Here is a 23,809-nt window from a genome sequence, read left to right as displayed (position 1 = left end):
TTTCTTACATTGAATTTCACCCCCTTGTTATTTAATGTTTCAACTTTAAGTTTAAAACCACAACCTATGATTGGTTTACAGCACTATTTACATCCAATCAAAACACAGCACATTCAAATGGATTCAGTAGGTTCCATTACGTCTGCTGCAGTTTGAACGTGGACATGTTTAGCGAACATGGAACATGAGCTTATTGCCAGTAGCAGTTTAGGGCTTTAAAGTCACAAAGGTTTCTAAGGTTTTTCCTGTAACGACAGGAGGCTGGGACGAGGAAGGAGAGTTCAAAGGTGTTTAAATGTTCATGAATGCTTTGTAAATTAACGTGTTCGGAAGAGCTGATAAAATCATCTCTGTTGGAAAAATGCCTTTGTGTCTTATGAAGGTAAAACAAGTGGTTGTGCTTTTAAACAAGGCTACAACTAACACTTTTTTTTTTTGTTTTAATCACTGATTAATTTGCTAGTTAATTTTTTCTATCAATTGATTGGTCTGTTTAGTGGAGTCTACTTAAACCCAGAGGTCATGAATTTACTATATATGACAGAAAAGGGTTTCAGAAGCTGAAATGTTTGGTGGTTTTGAAAAATAACTGCAATGATTAATCAATAATCAAAATAGTTTGCTCTTACAGTCACAATTTCATAACAGCACCTTTCTACCACAGATACCCCTGATCAGTCTTTTTCAGCAAATTAGAAATCAGTATAATCTAAACTTCTTCCCTCAGTGCTCCTCATCTTGGTTTTTCAGCTGCCATTAAAGGGTCTGTCTTCACCCTCATGTTTACTGCAGAGTGTTTTGTGGGTGACCAGTGATTGTTAGTGTGAGTTTGTTGTGCAGTCCCTGGGGACCCAAAGATTCTCCACATTGTACCTTTTTAAAGACGTGATGATGAGGCTCAGCATGAACGCTGTAATCTGTGGCTTGGAGGCCTTCACTATCTGTCCTTGTGTAATCTGTGGGTTTATGTAAGGCACATGGTTACAGATGATTTAAAGAGCATGAGATAAAGGCAGATGGGAAAGTGGGGCTAGAGGGATGAGGAGAATATGTCAGAGCTAAAAAAAAAACTGTGAATCTGTCTTAAAAAGGAGGCAAAGATGGAAAGGGGAACATCGACTCGATCTCAGGAATGTTACTGTTACGACGCAGCTCGTTAGGGGAAAGGGAAGCGACATAAAACCAGGTGTGTTTGGTAAAGTCATGTATTCATGAGGAGCTTCAATAACTGACACAAAAAAATATGTTTTTCTGGATACTATTCAAATCAAACAAATGAAGATGAGAGCTGCAGAAACCAAAAACCTCACGATCTGACCTTCCTTAGAAAAATCAAAAGAACAATTAAAACTAGTGTCTCTTATGAAGGGATGAATTCTGCATGTTCACAATCAGTAACTGAAGCTGTACCTGGTCCAGTGCCTCACTACTAGTTTCACAGTTCAGTCAGCATCAACAAGAGGCACGTTGGTGAGCTGAGAGTCCCAGCTGCACGACTGTCAAGCTGGCCAAGCTTTTGTAAAGTCTCCGTCCCCAATTGCATCCTCTGGATTAGAGAGTCGGACCGGGCGCCGCTCCAATCAGGATCCTCGGCTCATCAGACAGGAAGCGGGAAGTGGGGATGGGCAACGCCTCGGCAGCTGGAACCAATCTCCTACAGGGAACCACATATTCCTACATATCAAAACACTACGAGGAGAGGTTAGACGCATAGGGAGGGCGGTGACTGCGGCTTTAACAGTCGCAAGTTGGCCACAGCTAGAAAATAACAGACATGAAGCCGACGTGAAACCAGGGAAAACACAGTGATGCAACAGGCAACGGAAATTTGTTGTAATTGGTGATTCCAGTTTCCCGTTTGATGTTTAGTGGTGACAGAATCTGGTATATTGTCATCCCAAAAAAAACTGAGGGAAAACCATCTGAATGCGCCTTATGTTTTAATGCCACTGCCACTTAAAGCTTCAGTGTGATTCTGCTGCTCAAATCCTGAGCAGGGTCATAAAATAAAATCTTATCTATCACTCATAATATACAAAAATATGCACTTAACACTGCACTGTAAGATATCCAGAATCAATGAAAATACCTTTATGGACTCAAATAGCCTTTTAAATGTCAAAAACCACGTGATGGTAGATGTCGGTCAGGAATCGCAGCCATCAAAGTCTCAGAGCTGGAAACAGAGATTTGGACTTGAAAAGGTGAGAGAGAGAGAGAGAGAGAGAGAGAGAGGGAGAGAGAGGGAGAGATGGAGAAAAAGGACACAGCTGTGACTTGGTGAAAAGATCAGCTGCATGCCATTTCCTGTTGGAGAGGAGATGGAAAACACACACATACACACACACACACACACACACACACAAAGAGCAAAAGACCTGTCATTTACTCAATTGTACCAGCTGAGGGGCTTTGTGCTTGCCACAGGCACCTCGTTATGAATAGATCCTCATTTGATTTACAGCGCATGATTCATCCCACTGTTCGGATTCGTTAACAGTTCACTTTTTACTGCCCAGCAGCAACTGGTTATGTAGCGCGGAGCTGAGCAGTTGTTTAGCTGTAATGTAACCGGGCTGAATGTCCTCTGTTTATGAGGGATCTGCTGATCCTTCCTATCTGATTCTCACATTCTCATACTCAGTATAATTGTATGCAAATGTGGTTGTGTATCATAATTACTGAGCTGAATATCAGGATTCAGAGAAGTAGAAACACACACACACACACACTCACACACACACACTTTCCTGACATTAACAGGGTTTCTCATTAGGACTGCAGGAAAGCTGTCACATGATTTCATTATGTAAGCAGCGTGTTTGTGTGTTTTCAGCTCCTAATGCCTCACTTAAGCAAGTTTATTATCCACTCTTCGACTTAGTTTCTGCCCCCAAACCTGAACCTGCTTTCTCTCTTCCTCTCCGTCCTTTCCTCCTCCTCCTCCTCCTACTCCTCTTCTCCTTTTCCCACGTAATTCTTGTCTTTTGCTTTTATGAAGAGCAGAGTGCTCTATTAGCAGAAGCTGTGGAGTGAATTTGTGGTGCGGTGAAAAGTGCGAATTGAATGCAGCGCAATCTGTTCACCATGCTGATGGCCGTGCTATTTTATCGATCCAGTAAAATGCCTCTGAAATGCTTTTCCTCCCCCTCCCCCTCCCCCTGCCTCCCACTGCCATCATTTCCTCTGGACTTTTCTTCTGGCCTGTGTCTCTTTCTCCACTTTCTTCCTGTTTTCTCGACACATTTCCCACTCTTCCTTGTCTTCTGTCACATCTCATCTCCCATCTCCCCTCCCAACAACCCCCCCAATCCCCTTGTCTTTATGTCTCTGTAGAGTATATGATGGATGAGATGGAGAAGAGGAGTATCGTGGAGGAGCCTGTTCGCAAGTGTCCCATCCCAGCACCTCGAACCTCTGTCCCCTCGCCCTCTGCCTCCCCCTCCCTCAGACACAAAAGTGAGTACACACACATACACAATGATGTAACAATCACAACGTGACCAAATGGTTTCATGCTGCAATTCATGGTTATTAAACAGACATTTTATTGTGTTCTGACCAGAGGAAAAAAAAAGAGGTCAAAATCAGACTTTGGGACAGAAGGGACAGAAACCAGCAGCACAGATGTGAAATAACAACCTCTACAGGAGAAAATACATTTTGCATGAGGTTCAGAATATGCTTTGAAATATTCCTCAACATCTCTGAAAGAATCAGCATAAAAAATTCATTCACATCAGTCAAGGAAAACCCAGCAGGCCGCAGGGAGAATTTGTCTTACAACCAAAATATATTTCAGGCTGATTTTTGTGTCCAAACCTGATTGTGTCCAAATCTGATTTTCACTATTATTTACTTTTTTTTGCAATGTGGGCAAACAGAGCAAAAATTAATGCAGCCACGGAGAGCAGCTCCTTCAGTGGAGAAAACCATTACTGCCTTTCCCAGCAGCCGTGCGTTTAGCCTGTCCAGCGCTGCCCCCTGTGTTATAAACATGACATTGCAACAAGCTGAGTCCCAGCTGATCCGATATCCTCTCTCACTGACTGTCAGCAGATACCATAATTACCTTGATTACCTTGGAGACTCTCGGAGGGGGAGACGAGAGAAAGTGATTAGCACGGTTTGCTCCTCAGACTTTGCCTGAATGCGACTTTGAATGCATTAGCAATGCAGAAGGGAGATGGATGAAGTGTTTGGCAGCCATTAGTTCTGTCTCTGCTTTTAACCAAAGGTTGATTCTAGTGTTAAATCAGGAAAAACAGGAAAGAGGAATCTTATATATTTTAATCTCCGTAATATCCTCCTTTATAGTCTGTTTTTTTTTTGGTTTAGAACTCAAATAAATACACTTCACAATATATGAGGAACAACATGTGCTTTTGTCAGTTATATAAGTTTAATTTATCACTTTTGTAACAGCAATAATAGGAATTGGCTTCATAGTGATGCTGCAAGGGACCATAGCAAGTAAACTGTACATTTCCCTTCTTCCTCCTGCTCCTTCCCCCAGATGATGCTGTGACAAGCGAGCTGTCCAAACTGCTCCACGAGATCAAAAAGTGCCGGGACAGGGACTACTCATTCGAGGAGCTCTGCCACACCATCTCCTCCCACTCCATGGACAGCTTTGGGAGCGGGCGGCTCTCCGACGAGGACCGTCCAGATCGGCCCAACGGCAGCCTGACTCGAGTCAGCAAGGTACAGCAAACAGTCATGACGGAGGACCGGTGCGTTAGAAAGTGTTTGAAGTTTGAAGTCTGCTGGAGAAATGTCTTCGCCAAGAAAACACTTAAACGTAGTCTAAAAGTCATTATTGGACGCATTTTCAAATGTACGTTTTTTTTTTTATGTTAAATAACAAAATGAACGGACAACAATAGAAAGGTTTTAATCATATTGTAGAAGTCAGGTGGCACAGAGGGACTTCATACTGAAGCAGCTCTAAATATTCCAACTCAGCACTGCATCACTTCAAACTGTAGTTACAAATTACATACATACATATAAATACATATAAATCATATAAATAAATATAAATTATATAAAAAATAATAATTATAATAAAATAATCAAAATTAATGTTAATGTCAGTTGAACCCCGAGGTTCAACTGACATTAACATTAATTAAGTAAAAAACATTAATTGAGTGACATTAATTAAGTAAAAAAGCCAAACATTCACTGGTTCTAGCTTCTCAAATGTAAAGATTTGCTGCCTTTCTCAGTTTTACATCATTATACATTCAACACCTTTGGGTTCCGAACTATTGATTGGAGAAAACAAGCAAACTGATTGATCTTTTACAGTTTAGTGACATTTTATACAGTCTCTTCACTCATCCAAAAATAATCTATAAAAATAATTATCTCAAATTAAAACTTGGTTGAATCGTTCATGTGTTCAAGAAAGTGCCAGTACACTGCTTCAGTATAGGTTACCTAGAAAAGGAGGTGCAAGTGTTTAGATATATTGCACTTGCACATATTTACTTGGACTGAAGTTTAAATGTGGGATTTCATCTAAATACTGCATAAACTTGTCTCGCCCTAACGGCCCCGGGGCCAAGGTGCTGACCATGAATAGCAATGTCCTTGAATCTCGCCCAGCGGGAGAGCTTTGTTTCATGCTATTCCTTCTCTTTGTCCCTTAATTTCCTGTCAACTCTTTGTTGTTGGCTGTGAAATAAATGCAAAAAAAAACCCAGGAAATAATCACTGTTTAAAAAGCACATAGATCAATCCACACTACATTTTTTTGATGTTTGGTTTGTAGACAAACGCACAAATGATGTGTTTCTATTATGTGAGGTTTAAACCTCAGTGTCTCCTTTACACGTGTATTTTTTAGAAGTGTTATCACATTGCGAAGGGTCCCAGTGTTTTACAGTAGTGTTGACGTGAGAGGGAATGTTCTTTACTTTGGTAAATGCTGTACTTTGTCCATCTTGACAACAGAGGGCAGTGTCAGACAGCCAGTGAGCTGGCTGGTCCAATTCAGTATTCACTTGTTCATGAAACACAATGGTTGTGTTTGCTGATTGTTGTTTGCATGGATATGTTTAAAATTGTGATTATTATTTGTGCTCAAACAGCCTTTCACTGCCTGCAGACCTTTTTTTTTTTTTTTTTACCTTGCTTCTGCCAATTTGCTTCTTCCAATTTGAAATATTGTTGGTGGCTCATACTTCACTCATTCACACACTCACTTCATCTTTCTCCATTCCCTCACAGAGAGAGAGAGAGAGAGAGAGAGAGAGAGAGAGGAGGAAACTGATCAGATCTTATTCTTTGAGGTCCATTCTGGTGGAAATAGCTGACTTTTATCAGTGTTAGCTGACCAGAGAATCACAGCTGCGGTTCATTTCTGACAGGCAGTGCAGCATGGCGCCGAGGCTCTGGGCTTTTTTCAGATCCACTGTGCAGGGAGTCTGATGCAGGTCATCTATCACGCTGACCTCCCACCTGAGCGTTTAGACAGAGAAGCATCCAAAGAAAGGCGATTGTCTCCGTCTGTTTCGCCCTCTTTTATCACGGCATGTCTGTTTCTGTTCACATACACCTTACACCCCTCACACCTCACCGAAGAATATTGTGACCCTGATCAATAGTGCATTATCTTTTCCATTTCTGTAATAAGCTCAATATGAATGCAAGCTGAAGTATGTTGTGCATGTACACTGAGCACACACAGCTTTGTTCGGTTAAGGTGTAATTATCTCAATCCATCTTGTGCCTGCCCCCCCTCTCTAAACACCAATTTGTATTCTATTACTGACATTCACAGTGTCTGTGAATGTGGCCGGAGCCATTAGTCTGTGATTCAATGTGTCTATTACACATGAATAAAACATGTAAAAAGCCAGGACAGCACACACACACACACGTACACACACGTACACACACAGAGACACACACATGAAGAATGCAGGCTTCTCACTTTGCCTCCGTAGCCACTGTGTGTAAACCATGAAATAATGGAAATGCACGTTTGTGTGTGTGTGCGTGTCAGATATTCAAATGACTACATACAGTATGTGTACTCATGAGGGTTAGACCAAACGTGTTTCTGAATGCCAGTGCAGCTGGTTTACTGACACTGGTAATACTTTCTGCTGTATACGGCAAGCATGGCTGCAACTAAAGATTATTTTCATTTTCAATTTTTCTGTCAACTGTTTCTTCTGATTTAATTTATCATTTGCATCAAATGTTTAGTAAAATGTCAGGAAATAGTGACAAATACAAATTACAGTTTCCCGGCGCTTAATTCACAGCAGCACATAAAAGAGGAAGGTGAAAATCCTTATATTTGAAAATCTGTAACCAATGAATATTTGCCATTTTTGCTTATCAATCAATATTGTTAGTGTCTCCGAGGCAGCATTTACACTGAAATACATATGCATACATTCAGTTAAAATATGTCAAACTCATTATTTTCAGTGAAATTGAATTGAATTTATTCAAATTATTATGATTTTTTTGTTTTTTAAATATTAAAAAATGTAGTTAAGTTGTGATGTTATTAGGCAAAGCTTTAACTGCTCTACATGTTACCACTGGCATGCTAACTTGCTCACAGGGACTATATAAAAAGATTATTAACACAAAAATCTTATCAGCACAAACACTCTTGTATAACCATGTGTAACCATTTATTGCTCTTTCAAAAATGAATTCTGACAGACTCTGGTGCTTCCTCAGCTGCTCATTGACATTTTCTCTCCATTCACCTTTTCCCTTTTCTACAACTGGAAATTGAGCTGGGTTGTCATGTTTACAGTAATCTGTGGTCAGCGGTGTCTTCCGGCAGCAGGGGACATAAATCTGGGTGAAGATTAGTTTAAATCGATCTACTTTAAAGAATGAAGGTATTTTTCTCACTAAAATGTAAGATAAGGAGCCTTAAATTGCAATAGAGTCAGTTCAGGTTCACCGAACTGATGAGAGTTTCAGTTTCCTCCATCATCATGTTAACAAGCCTTCAAAATGCACACACAACAATAAAAAAATAGATATATCTTAATGTAGTTAAGCCGAGGAAATTCCCAAAGTAGTAATCTCACCCTTTAAGGGTTTCCCATAGACAGCTAATGTAATATTGATCAGTTATGCAGTCTTCAGGAATGAATAATTAATGTTGTGTTCGTTCTATTGAACTGATATCTGGTTTTTACTGTAATGAAAGGACGTATCTGTCTATTGTTCATGCATACAGAGCAGGATGTGTGTGTGTGTGTGTGTGTGTGTGTGTGTGTGTGTGTGTGTGTGTGAGAAGACTGCAGTCTGTCTCACATCAATCATTATTCCAGTGTTGTAGAGGCCGCTTTGCAATCTGGAACGATTGGTGACCTTTTGGTTTCAGCCTCATTTTGTGCCTCAGTTTCCAGTCTCGCTGCTGTTCTTCCGCTCCTCCCATCTGCCCCCCCCTCCTCCCTCTGGAACATCTCTCAGCTTTATTTCCTAGTTTTCTTCCTGTTTAAGCCTTTTCTTTAAGCATGTCCTCCTGTCTTTAACATGTCCTCCAAATTCCTTCCTTTCTTAATCCTCTCCCTCTTTACATCCGACCTCCCTCAGCTCCCTGGCAGCTCCCTTGCCATGGTGTCTCTGCTCCTCCCATTGCTACATATCAGACACCCTGGTGGTATTGCTCTGTCTATGTAATCTGCTGTGACCTGTGTCCTCTCCTGCATTATATGGTTCACCAAGATATCAGGTGGGCTGAATCTGCCCTCTGACATTAATGGCACAAAGCTCATCCACACACCTGCCTCCTGGGAGCCAAAGTGCCCCAGGAAAGGACACAGTGTGCGTGTGTGTGTGCGTAACAAGTTGTTTTGCTGTTTCTGCAACTTCTGTCTTTCGGGTTAACCCTTTTCTGTTTGGCCCTCCGAGATATTTTTACTTGTATTAAATGTTAAAAAGAAATCTGAAAAAAAGGGAGATTCATACTAAAAGTTAAATGTTTTTGTCTTTGCATTTGGAACAAGTTCAAGATCAAATGAATCAATGGCAGTATTCACTAACATATTTTGTTCTGCACCAACTCCTAAAACACTCTTTAGCTGCCACATCCTCGGCCGTATCCACCTGCTCCTATGGCTAACTTAGTCTGTTTATAGGTTTGATGCTCAGCAGGTTGTGTACAGTAGGTTTTTAGAGCTTTTCCACAGAAAGCAAAGAAAACTCTGTTGAGACTCAAGCAAAAAAATGTTGTCGTAAAGACCAAAACAGTCGATTTACCGATGCTAAAAGGCTCTGTAGAGTGCCTGGATCATAATTCTTCACGAGCGGCCACTTTCACATTACATATAGTAATCTAATCCATTGTTAATGTAACAATATTGATTATAGCAACCTGAGAAAGAATTTCACTTTGCCTCCTGTCCTCTTAAATCTCTCCTCTCCTCAATCTGCATACATAAACTTAGGATCTCTCCTTTTAAGCTCTTTTTAATAATGCAAATGCAGATTAAGCTTGGAAGGCACATATATCCTCTGACCCTTGACCTCCTCACTGTTACTCGATTGCTCTGTTGGAGTTCTGGGAATCGACTTGTTTTCTGCATTTGAACTGACAGCGGCCGACCCCGCCTCTTGCTCCTGCGCTGGAGGAAGATGAGGCAGAAAAAAGTTGTGGCCCCACTGGATTCTGGGAGGCCCTGACACCCTGCAATGGCTGCCGCAACCTGGGCTTCTCCAGCCTCTCACAGGTAAGCGCAGACTCACACACATGCATGAATGAACCTATTGTAATTGGGCACAGAATATTTCCACTGCTTATTTGCATTGTAATGCATTTTCAGTGTGCACATAATGAAATGTATATAACATAATAATCACATCACTTCATAGTCAATATATACAGTGTCTTTGGAAAGTATTCAGATCCCTTCACATTTTTTCACATTTTGATGTTTAAATTCATTTTTTCCTCGTCAAGCTACACTCAATTCCCCGTGACGACGCTTGAAATTTAGCTCAGCTGCCTCTGATTTCTCTTGATTGTTGTCGAGCTGTTTCTACACCTTGATTCCACCTGTGATGAACTGAATTGATTGGGCGTGATTGATTGATATGCACGGCTCAGAGACAGGGTTGTGTAGAGGTACAGGTCTCGGGGAAGGCTGCAAAAAGAATTCTGCTGTATTGAAGCACAGTGGCCTCTATAATTCTTCAATGGAAGAAGTTTTGACGAACCAGCCGGCCACCTGGGCAGACTGTACAATCGGGGGGAGACAGGCTTTCAGAAGGACAAGCATCAGTGCAGCACTCCACCAGCAGAGTGGACAGACAGAGGCCTCTCCTCGGTGAAAGACACATGAAAGCTGCTTTGAGTTTGCAAAACAGCACCATAGGGACTCCGACTGTGAGAAACAAGATCTCTGGTCTGATGAAACCAAGATTGAAATGTTTGGCCTCAATTTAAGTGTCATGTCTGCAGGAAACCAGCCACTATTCATCAGCTGCCCAATAACATCCTAACAGTGATGCATGGTGAAGCAGGGTGGTGGCAGCATCATGCTGTGGGGGTGTTTTTCAGCAGCAGTGACAGGGTGACTGGACAGAGACATTCTTAATGAGAACCTGGTCCAGAGCGCTCAGGACCTCACACTGGGCCCAGGGTTCACCTTCCAACAAGAAAATGACCCTAAGCGCACAGCCAAGTCAGCACCAACCAGAGCCCTGACTTGAACCCAATCCAGCATCTCTGGAGTGACTTGAAAATGGCACAGACGGTCCTCATCCAACCTGACAGAGCTTGAGAGGATCTGCAGAGAGAAATGGCAGAAAATCCCCAAATCCAGGTGTGCAAAGCTTATTGGGTCGTACCCAAGAAGACTTGAGGCTGCAATCGCTGCCAAAAGTGCTTCAACTAATTACTGAGTGAAGGGTCGTAAGTCAGTTTTTCCTTTTTCATAAATTTCCAAAAATATAAAATTGTGTTTGTTTCATTATGGGATATTAAGTGTAGACTGAAGGACAAAATGTGGATAAGGTCTGAATGCACTCTGATTACACAATAAATTTGTCACATGGTGTAGAGAGTAGTGCAGCACACATACATGCACGCACGGTTATTCACTACAGTGAAATTACAGGCTAGTGATACCGCCATTGTTCTGAGTGAATACTTTCACTGGTTACCGTGGGAACGCAGTGAATGAGCCGTCACCAGAGAGACTGGCTCTCCTGGCCGCTCTACATACTGTGAATCTGTTCAGTATCCGTCTCTTTCTATCTTTCCGTCCATCTCTTAAAAGGACCAACATTGATTGCTCAGCCAGAAAACTCCTGTGATGCAGTTGCACGCTCAAACGACACAGAGAGAGTCGATATCTGGTGTCTGAGCTCTGGTGTCAACAGTTCATGTGAGCACGCTGTTTTCCTTACAGCGCCGCACGTCTGCAGCACAGACGGAGCATTTGACAGCTGAAACAGACAAGTTAATTACAATGGGTGTAAGAGTGCAGGCGTTCTTCATGTTGATATGACCATAGTTCTGTTACTGCGTCTACTGTTTGCACATTATTCAATAATTACAAAGTATCATGTGCATCTACCAATGTAAAACCAGAGAAATAAATACAAATATACACATGAAACAAGTGTATGAGAAGGCTTGGATTACTTTACAGAATTACAAGGGTGTACAAAAAAAAAAAGATATATAGAAAATTGCATTATCTTCAACAAATTATAATACATGAGCTTTCGGCCCACAGCTGTAAACTGCACTTAAAACAATCAAATCTACCCATTTTACGAACCTAAATTAAATTGAGGCTGCAGCGTGAGTGTCCCATGCTCATTCTTTGTAGCTCTGTTTATTTGCCGTCTTTGCCCAAATGAAAAAATTGTGTTAGCTATGCTCATTTCTCCACCCACAGAGAGAGAAACTGAAGTCCTGTTACACACCGCTTGTGTAGCAGCAATGTGTATGTACACATTTTGTGCATCTGTTGTTTTTGCTTTTACCATATGAATCATAACTATTTCTGCAGTCTTTGTCAGTCATTATTGTGTTTTTATTTTATATATTTAAATGTTGTTCTTATTTCAGTTCTCATAGGCTTCTATGGGGCCAATCTGATGTTACAAACTAAGCCACACAGGAGAATGAGAAGCAATGCAATACTGCGTTTAAACATGACCAGCGTGTAATATTATGTGTATTTTCTTCATCAGCACACATTCAAAGATGGCTTCCAGCTGGCTAAATAGTCATGATAAAGGAGGAGGGCACATAGATTTAAAATCAGTAAAAACAAATTATTTATTAACCAAAAAAAAAAAGAAAAAACAAATCTTGCCATGGTCAGATCTGTCTCCTTGGTACACTAGACTTTCCCGATTGGTACATATGACCATGTAGCTTCCTGAGGTCGTGTTATATTGATATTGATGTGGACTATATGACTAGAAATCCTCACCTGTTCCCAGATGTGTGCAGTTTCCTGTTGCATTTTTCACCAAAACCCAAGAAAAGCAAACTTCATCCAAACTCTGCTCTACTTCCTGTTAACCCTTCTCCGTCTTTCCCTCTTCCTTCCTGCCCCCTGTGCCCTTCCTGCTGTGAATATAAGTGTGGTTAATGTGCAGATGAGTGTTTAGTGGTGAGATGCGTGTTGGCTCAAACACCGGGACATCTGACATTTACAACACAACAGACCCTCTGTCTTGTATGCTGGCAGCCTGCCTGCCTGCCTGACTGGCACATTGCCTGGAGAGGTTTGCACCTGGATGAGTGCGAGTGTGTGTGTTTGTTTGTGTGAATTAAGTTGTCGGTGCATAGAAAAAAAAAAGAAGACCCTTTGTGTATTTTAAGTATGCCAGTAAGCTTGTTGGTATACACGGCATATTTGGTGGCGTGTTTCTATACAAACGTGTGTCTGAATTTGGCGTTTCATCGTGAGTTCGTGTGGGTGGGTTAGTGTGTGTGTTTGTTTTGTGGAAGAGGATACGAGAAGGAAGGAACAGGATGGGGGAGGAAAGAGAAATGGAGTTGTTATTGCATAATTAAGTTAGCTCCATGCTAATTTGTCCTCTGTAATTGTGAATAAACAGAGTTAACATAAAGACAGACGCCTGTGCTTCCTCTCTGAGGATGAATGGACCAAGTGAAACATTTGTGTGCTGCAGTCGTTCGCATCACGTCCATCTCCTCCTTTCTTCTTATCGTCCCGCAGGAGCTCTGTCAACCCCGTTCTTCTGCAGCTTGTTTTATATCGCCCGCCTCTGCCCCATGTTCATCTGGCTCTCTGCCTCATTTTTCTTTCACATTATATTTCTGCAGAATAGTGTTAACCTTTGTATCGTTTGTCTGAATGCTGAGTTTGTCCAGCTGTCACTCAAGACTGTCAGTCACAAAACTGGGCTGACTGACAAGTCACAGAGAAAAGATTGTGATACCAAAACCTGCAGATTTTCCTTAAGCAGCAGCTCAGATTGAGTTTAATTTTTTTAACTTCAGGTGAGAGGGTCTAATATTAGAATAAAACATTGATAATAGCATCTTTAATATTTGAAACCAGATTCTCAGGTGTTTTAAAATACCATAGGGTTTGTTGTTGAAATGAAGCAGGTTGAGGCTGAGGAAGCTTCTGTATTTGTTTTTTGTGTGTGTCTGTGTGAGTGGGCACATGCCTGAGCAGGTGCATGCACAAATTACATGAATGTGATTATTAGTGACGTTATTGTGTGTGTGTGTGTGTGTGTGTGTGTGTGTGTGTGTGTGTGTGTGTGTGTGTGTGTGACAGCACATGTGATTGAGGCTGTAGTTTGTGTTACATAATCCAGAAAAACAGAAGTGGTGCACTCTGTTTCAAGCTAATGAAATTAGCACATCACATGTTTATGTTTATGTGTGTGTGTGTGTGTGTGTGTGCGCATATGCATACGGGCATACATTATGAAGCGTCCCCTGTTTTGAATTTTCGTCACCAGCCACGGGTTTCCTCCCACCATTGCCATGTGAACACCGACTGACGCTAAAGTGTGTGTGGAGGAGGTTTCCTCCGCCACGTTAAACTTTAAAAAAGAAGTTTCCAGAGTCAAGGTTTCACCGGAGGAAACCTTGAAAGCATAAAAAGAGAGAATGAAAGGGGAGAAAGATAATGAACGAATGCAAGAGAAAAGATACAGATGAAGAGAGGTCGGTAGGGTTGCCAGGCAACACAGGAATTCATGAGATGTCAGGCGTGGGATGTCCACCATTGACAAATCTCAGTTACCATCAGCTCAGGTGCGTCACAGCGCCGCGCACACACACACACACACACACAATCGCACACATCAGCATCACCTGACTGTGTCTCCGAGCTTCTCCTCATTTCACCGCCTTTACTTCTTCCTTCCTGTTGTTCCTTCATCTTTCTCTTCCCTCACTCTCTCTCAGACTCACTTATAAGTTTCCTTTCTTTCTCCAGCTCTGTTTCCCGCTCTCGAGCAGGTGGCTGCTGACCTTTAATGTTCTCAGCCCCGGCAGTTCTAAGGTGTTCGGTGGGGAGCAGGTCTGTGTCGTGCTGGCACAGGGTAAGAGCAGAAAGCCATGAGGGCTCTTGCAGATGTTAAGGAACATCAAAGGCAGGTGTGTCTGAGAGGGCAGGGACTCCGTGGAGAGCTTTATAAGCCTGTAAATGAAGGACTGAATGTGCTCTGTGGGAGAATGGGTGAGGACCAGAAGTCTGAGCCCCCACTGTATATTAAACGGTTTGGGATTGATCACAAGTTTCTGTAAAAAAAAATTTTGTGTAATGTTTCATTTGCATAGTTGTCGAGAGTTGGGCTGTAACAATGCCATGATATATTTAAAGGAATAGTTTAAACAGCTGTTTGTAGTCATTAAGATAAGTGAAAATAAATGGCTGCTGGCTGTAGCTTCTTATTTACCCAGCAGACATTGACCTAGTGTCTGACTGTTCGCCACAAAACCCATATCTGTGCCTCAGGACAAGGAGATGGCAGGAAAACTAGCAACTTTTTCAAATACCAGGTGAGACTAGGGTCAATTATTGATTATTTGTCGATCAATGAAAAATTGAATAGCAAGTATTTGGATAACTGATTATTTATTTTCAGTCATTTTTCAAGCAACGATGCCAAACATTGACTGGTGCCCACTTCTCGTACTGTATGTGAGGATTTGATGCTTTTTCTTTGTCATGTTTTGTAGCAAATTGAATATATTTGGACTGATGATTGGATAAAACAAGCGATTTAGGCTCTGGGAAATTACAGTGGCCCTTTATTCACGATATTTCATCAACCAAACAAGAAAATAATCAGCAGATATTCAAAAGAACACTTACTCGCAGGCTTGGTTGAGTAGAATTGAACAAATGTGTTTTTTATTTGAATTTATTGAAAGTCAAGTATGTTTCTGTCTTTTTGCTCTTTGAGTTTTAATTACATCTTTCAGTTAATTATTCATTTCATTAGCTTAAAATACAAATTAATGTAAAAGAAAAACCCAACAATTTTTTATCCTACTCTGACTTTCTACTTAGACACACACACACACACACACACACACACACACACACACACACACACACACCTATATCTACTGTCAGATACTTTCTACTGAAATGGATTGGCACACACACATATGCTGCCCTTGAGTACATGCAGATATTCTGTTGGTGTAGTTTGACTTCCCGCTGGAGGTCAGATATCTCCTCATCCCTGAGGTAAACAGGAAAAGGGAGAAAAGATTAAAGAATGAGGAATAGGAGCTACAATACAGAGAGAGCACAAACAAGAAAACGCACATCCTATTTCACTCGTACTGTATCATAATAGACCGTCCCTGCCGCTGGTGTTGGGCTGCAATTTAGCAAGACATTCAATCCGAAAATGTTTCAGAAAAGCCATTAGAGTGGTGGAATATGTGCAATTATTTGGTGCTGCTGTGAGTCCAAACCAAGCTAACATCCCAGGGATTAACACACAAAACACACAAGTTCACACACGCAGGTGACAGAGAGAGATAAGGGGAACATTTGCTTTGTCTCTGTTCATCTGTTAATCGACTTAAGATATGGTAACTGGGCTTTTCATATTTAAACAGGACAAACAGTTTGTCTGCTCACATACAGATATATCCTTGTCTTGCGTGAGTCTTGATTTAAATATAGAGTTTTTATATGAAACACTGTATTATGGTCCTGAAAGGACTCATAGATATTCAGAGCTGAAGTTGTTTGCACAAAGCTTCTGTTTGTCCTCCTCATTTTCCTCCTGGCAACACATTCATGGAAAGATTGATTTGAAAAAGAAGCTTAGTGTTACAGGTTTTTGTCATCTTTAATGATTTTTTATATTTCTATCATAGGTAATGGACTTTTTTGAAAGAGACTGAGCAGAAGCAGTTTGATTTAGTGTTATTGTACAGGGATCAATACATTTAATTTGATCTGTAGTTTCGACTCTGAATAACAGAAACAAAGCGGATCTCTGTTAAAGCAGCTGAAATGTTTTGTATATCTTGGGACATATGCTTATTTGCTTTCCCGCTGAGGGTTAGATGAGATGATTGGTACCACTCTCATGTTTGTAAGGTTAATATAAAGCTATACCCAGTAGCTAGTTAGCTTAGCATAAAGACTAGAAGCAGCTTGTTTATGTCTGCACTGAAATGCTTTATTCTTAGTGTTTAGCAGGTATAGTGTTTCCTATATTCACCATCTCACTTTAGCATGTTAGCATGTTAATGTTCACTAAGTAGAGCTTAATAGCAAAGTGATGGACTGACTGATTGTATTGTGTTTGATCTGCTTTGCTTAATAATTAACATGTTATATATCAGTTGTTTAATTCAAATGAGATGTAACATCTGTATCAGTCTCAATGCTAAGATAACTCTTTCCTGGCTGTAGCTTCATAGAGAGTGGTATCGATCTTCTCATCTTCCTCTCAGCTAGAAAGCGAATACGTGTACTTAAAGACTGAATGTGGAGGCCACAGCGGGTATAAATAAAGACACTGTGAAAGTCGCAGGCAGTCCTTTAAATCACTAGACATGTTTCTGAGCTGCGGTTTAATGCCTTTGACCTTTTTATTCCCCAGAATTGTCATGTGACAGTTTGTGGATTTCTCAGGGAGAATGACTTTGTGACAGATAATTTGGGGTCTAATGTTCTGCTTCGTTCTCCTCTTTGTGGCCTTTTTTGTTCACCTTCTCCTTTTTTATTTCTTTCATCACTGTCGAACAATATTTCTGTACCTGGCTATAGTGAAGATTTCCAGGTGAGTTATATTGTCCTGACAGTATAAAGACACTGTGCTGTAAGGACATTACGGAGTTTAACTACATTAAACTCAATGTACGAGTTTGAATGTAGTTTAACTATGTAAGAGCAGTTTGAGCTCCATGATTACGGTGATGAAAATATGGTTTGGGTTATTGCACAGATGTCCTGTGTGTTTTTTTTCTAACTTTATGGACATTTTAAAAATGAAGTATGAGAGAGATGTATTGTATTTTAGTGGTTAAAATTACAGTGACACAACCTATAATACTCAGGAGCCCATCATAACATGTCCTGTCCACAAAACAAAGCCCATCAAAAACAAGGGCAGATCAGCTGTCATGCTGTGGTGTGTGTGTGTGTGTGTGTGTGTGTGTGTGTGTGTGTGTGTGTGTGTGTGTGTGCGCGTGTGTGTGTGCGCGTGTGTGTGTGTGTGTTTGTGCGTTCAAGAATGATTTGAAGCCGACGGGAGTTGTAAGCATCCTCTAAAGCAATTCCCTATGTCATGATTGAGATATAAAAAGCAGAGTACCCATAAAAGTAACAAATGGGAAGTCGTTTTTAGCACTGTGAGCCACCAGTAAATGTACTGCTGGATACACAAAGAACCAGGAAACTCATTCAACACAAGAGAGTCACTGAGTCCCATTTTATTTCCTTACATTATCATTTTTATTCTGTTTAATGGAAACAAGTGAAAAAAAATCAGAATATAAAAATACACTTTGTAGTGTAACTATTCTCCAGCTGCTTTGAATTCAAGCATCCAGCCTACACAGTGGTAAACTGTCCTCGTGCAGCATGAACAGAAATATTTTGATAAATGAAAATATGAAAAAAAGTAGTTCAAACTGCTCTGCTTTTGAAGAAATTGTAGGTATTTTTTTTATGTGAAAATGCTACAAATCAAAACTAAGTATACTATGAAATTACATGATAAGATTTATAAATTCTAATAATTTATAAATCATGGTAAGAATGTATACCTAAGCATTTTGATCTGGAAGCAGTAACATTTCTCATGACAGATGTGGCAAGAGTGAAATGCTTCCTTATTGTCTTGGAGTGCTCATGTCACCTTAGCCTGTTTGTATACTATTTATTGCTTTTATTGTTTATATAGAATTGACTTCCACCAAAGTTGTTATGCAGTTAAACACAGTAAAAGTTCGGTCGCACTGCAGTGGCTCCCTGTCAGCAGCCGCTCGCTCTGGCTGGTTGCCGTGTCTGTGGGATTAAGCGTGGAGCCAGGGAAAGCCACAGTTAGAGCTTTGCTCAATACAGCAGCCATCATGGGGAATGTGAAGGGTGTTATTTTCTGAGGAGCGACTGTCGGTGTCCCATGGGTGGCTCAGCTAGCTGATTTCTGTGGGATTATCCAGCCACGGATTCTGCAAGGCAGTCCCTGCTCACTGCTCCGGCCAGCCTGCACCTCTCTGTCTTCGCCTTTTTCTTTCTCTCTTTTTCTGTTTCCCAGTTTCACACTTAGCTCCTTCCATCTCTCTCTTCTTATGTCCAGATCAACTAATTACTGTTTTCATCTCTCCTCTTCTTTAACAGTTAAAGGAATAGTTCAAACTGTTTTTGCTTTCTTGCAAGTGAAAATAAACACCTACTAACATCACTGAGGACTAAATAAGATGTTTCACATTTTTTTAAAATCTGTTTAATACACAGGCAAAAATATAAAGAAGACAAAGTGTGATTTTAGGGGGGATTAAATGAACAGTTTCCTGGCAAACAACAGCCAGGCGCAGCAGCTGTGCACAGCATCCCGAGGACTTGTTGTAACAGTGAGATCAGCCAGATTAGACAAATCTGTACCTGTGCAAAGACAGAAACCTGCGCTCACTAACAGCATCTGGCAACCTGCAATAAAACAGGTGACGCTGCATTGAAGCACTGTTGATATAAGATGCTGAAAAAGGTACTAACATTGTTAACGTTGTAATTGTGAGCATGTTAGCATCCTGACATTAGCATTCAGTTCAAAACACCACTGTGCTGACATGAAGCCTCACAGAGCAGCTAGCATGACTGTAGACTCTCATTTCTCCTTTAGAAGAGCCAGGCGAGCTGTTTGATCCTCCTTTAATCTAAATGCTAAAATAGGTTAATTAACACATATTAATCTCTTTATCTCACTCTCAGGAAGACTGTGTGTTTTCTTGAATATAGAAAACACTGTACTGTGATTTTTGTTTTGGTTTTTTTTTTTATTACAGCCGTATTCCTTGACTTTCCTTCCCCTGTTTTTTGGTCAGTATGTCTCTCCCCTACTGTCCCCTCATGACTGCACCTCCCTCCGTCTCTCGCCTCAATGAGGCCCTCAGAGGGTCCATTGTCCTCTCTGGTGACCAGCCCTCCCTTTTTCTCTCTAATCAAATAGCCACCATGAGGAAATACCAGCAAATTATAGCCTCTATTCATATCTGATGGCCTATGAACTCAGCGTACAGTGTGTGGAGCGGCGGGTTGGGTTGTGACTTTTACAGTATGGAGTTAACAGGCACAGAGGAAGAGAGAGTCACAGGATTAAGATAGAAGTTCCTCGGACGTGACCGCCGCAATACCATATTTCCTATTTGTGTTATCAGCCCTACACACACACACACACACAGATTCACACACACACACACACACACACACACACAGATTCACACACACACTGGTTCAGTTATGTGCACACAGACAAGAACACATAAGCTCTCACATGAGCTCACATGTTCACTGTATCAGACAGACACATTCAAACACCAGGCTGCATTACAACACAGATCAGATCACACACCGCTACGTACAATGCTTCGGTCACGTGTGCAGGCACCGGTGCATGCTCACACACACACACACACACACACACACACACACACACACACACACACACACACTAAAACTTTTAATCTTGCCTCTGCAGTAGGACGGGAGCTGCATACGACCTGCTAATTAGTGGCCAGAGGAGGCCTCTGTTTGTCTGCTCTCTTCCTGTTCAGCTCAGACACAAGTTTCTCTGTGTCCTATCTCTGCCCCGAAAAGATAGAGAGGGAAGGAGGGTGGAGGGAAGAGGGAGGGAAATGAATGAAGACTGAGTGTGTTTGTTTGTTGGAGGGACTGCTCGTATCGCCGCCGCGTGAAGCCTTTCCCTCGCACTTTTGAAAGCCTTCTGACCTCTTCGGGGCCGAGGAGGACGAGTAGCGAGGATACCATCAAAAGATCAGGTAGCCAAACCTGTTGTCACACTGCTGGATTATTTTCATCTCCACACTGCGGACTTGAGTGGAAGGGATTTCCTTGAAGTGACTGTCCTGTTTGAGAGCAAGGGGATTGCTCAAATTTACAGCTCGTTGCTCTCTCTGGAATTGGCTGTTTTTCTGTCTCTTTCCTTCTCTCTGTAAGAAATCAAGTGTGTTGCCTGTAGTTGAGTCTTATTTCTGTGTTGTCTTTCCTATTTTGTGTGTGTGAGGAAATCTCAGCTCTAAACTGCCCTGCACTCCCACTTCCTCTGCTTCCCTTCCTCAGCACGAACTCATTTTCCTCTTCCAGCTCTGTCTGTCTGTCTCGTGCTCGTCTCCTCAGGATTCGCTGACACAAACTCCAAAGTAAGTGTTGAGCTGGATCCTGGCATCCTTTAGTCTACCTGTGTTTTCTTCTCCCTTTCTTTTTCTCTCTCTCTGCCTCTGTCTCTATGCCAGCCGATGGTTTTTGCTACGCCTATCAGCTTTGGCCCCCACTCTTTCCCCTTCTGTTTCTTCCCTAAGCTGTTTGGGTGGAAGCTGCAGATTTAGAGTAACAGGAATAATGCAAGATGATGTAGAGGTGGAGGAGAGAGATAAGAGGTCGAAGTAGTGATAAAGGGGAAAAAAATGGCGAGAGCACACAGCAGGAGAATGAGAAATTAGTATACACTGCATGCTATGGATGATTCCTTGTCTCTCTGTGGTTCTTGAAAGATAATTTCAGGCACATTTCTGAATCATTTCCTGCTTTCTTTCCCTTTTCCGTCACTCCTTTAAATTATATTTAATTTTTTCTCCCAGTAGACGTTGCTGATGAATCTCTTTCCTGAGCTCATTTTGTCTCTGGGCTTTCCTCATGTGTTTTCTTCAGTGCATCTCCTAATGAGGCTACTCTACCTGTGGCACTTTAAAGCTTCGGAAGTTCATTGTTAATTTATGACGACATCTTAGTAATTACTGTAAACAAATGAGACCATGGTTGAGATAAGTGATAGCCTCAATCTCACATTATTCCTTAATCCAACATGATAGTGCTGATGTCTTATTGCCAGTCTGGACTGCATTTCCCATTAACCTTGTCGCTTCCTCGGCGTTCCAGGCGTTCAACTTGTCTCAGTTTCCATTTGAATATACTTTCACTTCCAGTTACTTGGAAAGCTTTATCTCCACTTGTTTTGAAGAACTGCACCCTCTTCCAGCTTCGTGCCATGAAGCCATTTCCTGGTAACACACACTGTGAGTAAGCTCGCACAGGAAACCAAGAGAAATCAGGTCCTGTTGTAACCTGGTTACTGGAAATCCATGTATATTTGAAGCGGGCCCACAGAAGAAAAACAGCCTTTTGGCCATCTCTGGAACATTTAAAGCAAGTTTTATTAATGTGCATTGCCCCTGTTAAATAAAAAATGTGAAAAATACATAATATATTTCTCCCCTACTGTGGCCTTATTTAGAAAGCAAGGTTTAGAAAGCAGCGTCAGTCTAACTGCGTTAGATCAGAACTGTTTGACTGTTTGATGCAGTCCCTACAGAGTATGGTTGAATTTTACAAATAGTCACAGGTGGAAACTGACTTCTACTTTGTGTTAGTTTCAGTTTCAGATGGAATTATTTTGTATACAAGAATTCATTGTTACACTAATAAACTTTCCTCTCATTGAGCCTCTCTGTTACAGCGATGCTGTCTGCAAAAATGACATTTACGGACTACTAATTTGCAACCTGAAATACGTGTAATACCCCAGAGATTTTCTATCAACATTATGAGAAATATTGATTCTGATGGTATCCATAAAATCATCCCACAATATCCACTCTTGCATGAAAGTTTCCACTTGTAGCAATGAATTAAGTGAAGGATCATGGTCCATTTATGACAATAATATAAAGCCACATGTGACTTGACAGGAAGTGTTTAGTGTATTAACATTTAACCAAAACCACAATCTTTGCTGAACCCTAACCAAAGTGTTCTTGTTATGTAAATCTAACCAGTCTAACCCGACTCAACATTTCATGGCAATCCAGTCGTTGAGATATTTCAGTCTGTACTGACAAACCATCTCACCAACCTCAACTATCATTAAAAGGCTAATTAGAAACCTGTTTACACATATAAATGGCTTTCTTGCTCTCGTGAATCCACTATAACCCAGGTTTCTGGTTTACATGACATCTTGTAGAAACCAGATTGTTATTTAATGCATGTAAACACTGTGTGAAATAGTGACTTGTTGAGACTACCAGCGTTCCTACTTAGGGTCTTGCTTTTTTACCACAATTATTGCTTAAGTCTCAGAATTAATGTGAAGATGATTCATTGCACTTTTAATCTGAGCTGTCAGACGAAGTAATAATTTGGAGCAGAGTTTTCATGACCATGAAAGCAGCAGCAGCAGCCTCTTTATGACTCTGTCAGAGAGTTCTCAACCTTTACTTCAGCTCTGTGAGTGAAACCTGCAGCTAACCAGGCTGTCACGTCAAATCAGCGTCAGTCGAGGCCTGGCCACCTGCAGAGTGAAGGCATAAAAGACTGACTGGATCTCCATTAGCTTGTAATGGCTGTCTAATTGAGTGCTGATGGAGGTAGGAAAAGGAGGAGGGGTGGGGAGGGCAGTGGTTTGTAGGCCTTCAATAAAGTGTGGTGCGAGTAAGAGGAATCATCAAGAGACTGATTGCTCTATCAGCCAGAATGATTAATCTATTTTGAGTGTGTTCAGAGTGTGATTGATGGCCTGGTGTAGTCTGGGTAATGTAGTAGCAGACGTTGACAGCAAGAGTAATGGCTGTTGAATGAGGGAAGTGGGTTGGGAGAGGGTGAAGGGAGGGGGGAAGATACAGTGAGAGGTTTGAGAAATATATTTGGAGTGGGGTTGAGAGCAGGCATATGCATAGCCACAACTCATCGCCATGGTGACAAGTTTACTACTGATCCCATTAGGAAGGGTACAACCAGGGGCAGGTTGCCAAGTGACACTTCAGAAATGATGATAGAGTGTCGCGTTGTGGGAAGAAGGCAGACGTCCAAGGGCTGTGTTGCTGGAAAGAAATGTTTTGTCTCTTTGGCTGAAATGACGCTCAGCCCTGTAACCTTTTCCCTTGCTCCACATCACTCACTCTTGTTTTTCATTCTTTCTGGGTACACATCTGCCCCGGAGATAAGGGACCTTTTGGTCCTCAGCTCTCCCTTTGAGCCCTTTGGGGCTTAACCTTTTCACCAATGCTGCAACAAAGTGCAATCTGAAATTCTCCTCAAATGCACAGAGAGAACTCTGTTCTATAAAAGACCCAAAGCAACATTTCATTACATGTTAC

At 41.4% G+C, this 23,809-nt stretch overlaps 1 protein-coding gene across 5 annotated transcripts in view; it reads left to right on the top strand.

Annotated features, from left to right (window-relative positions):
- The window catches only part of anks1b (ankyrin repeat and sterile alpha motif domain containing 1B), a 211,973-nt gene that overhangs the window by 83,790 nt on the left and 104,374 nt on the right, over window positions 1–23,809 (top strand). For all 5 annotated transcript variants that reach the window (XM_071502474.1, XM_071502472.1, XM_071502473.1 and 2 more), the window contains 3 exons: window positions 3,337–3,459; window positions 4,517–4,704; window positions 9,588–9,719. In XM_071502474.1, coding sequence (XP_071358575.1) covers window positions 3,337–3,459; window positions 4,517–4,704; window positions 9,588–9,719 — 443 coding nt within the window. The remainder of the gene's footprint in view (window positions 1–3,336; window positions 3,460–4,516; window positions 4,705–9,587; window positions 9,720–23,809) is intronic.

The sequence above is a fragment of the Trachinotus anak genome, unplaced genomic scaffold (assembly GCF_046630095.1).
Source record: "Trachinotus anak isolate AG129_WGS33_773 ecotype Australia unplaced genomic scaffold, CSIRO_AGI_Tana_v1 ptg000018l, whole genome shotgun sequence".
NCBI lineage: Eukaryota > Metazoa > Chordata > Actinopteri > Carangiformes > Carangidae > Trachinotus > Trachinotus anak.
The sequence above is the reverse complement of the archived record's forward strand: the minus strand, read 5'-3'. Positions and strand labels throughout refer to the sequence as shown.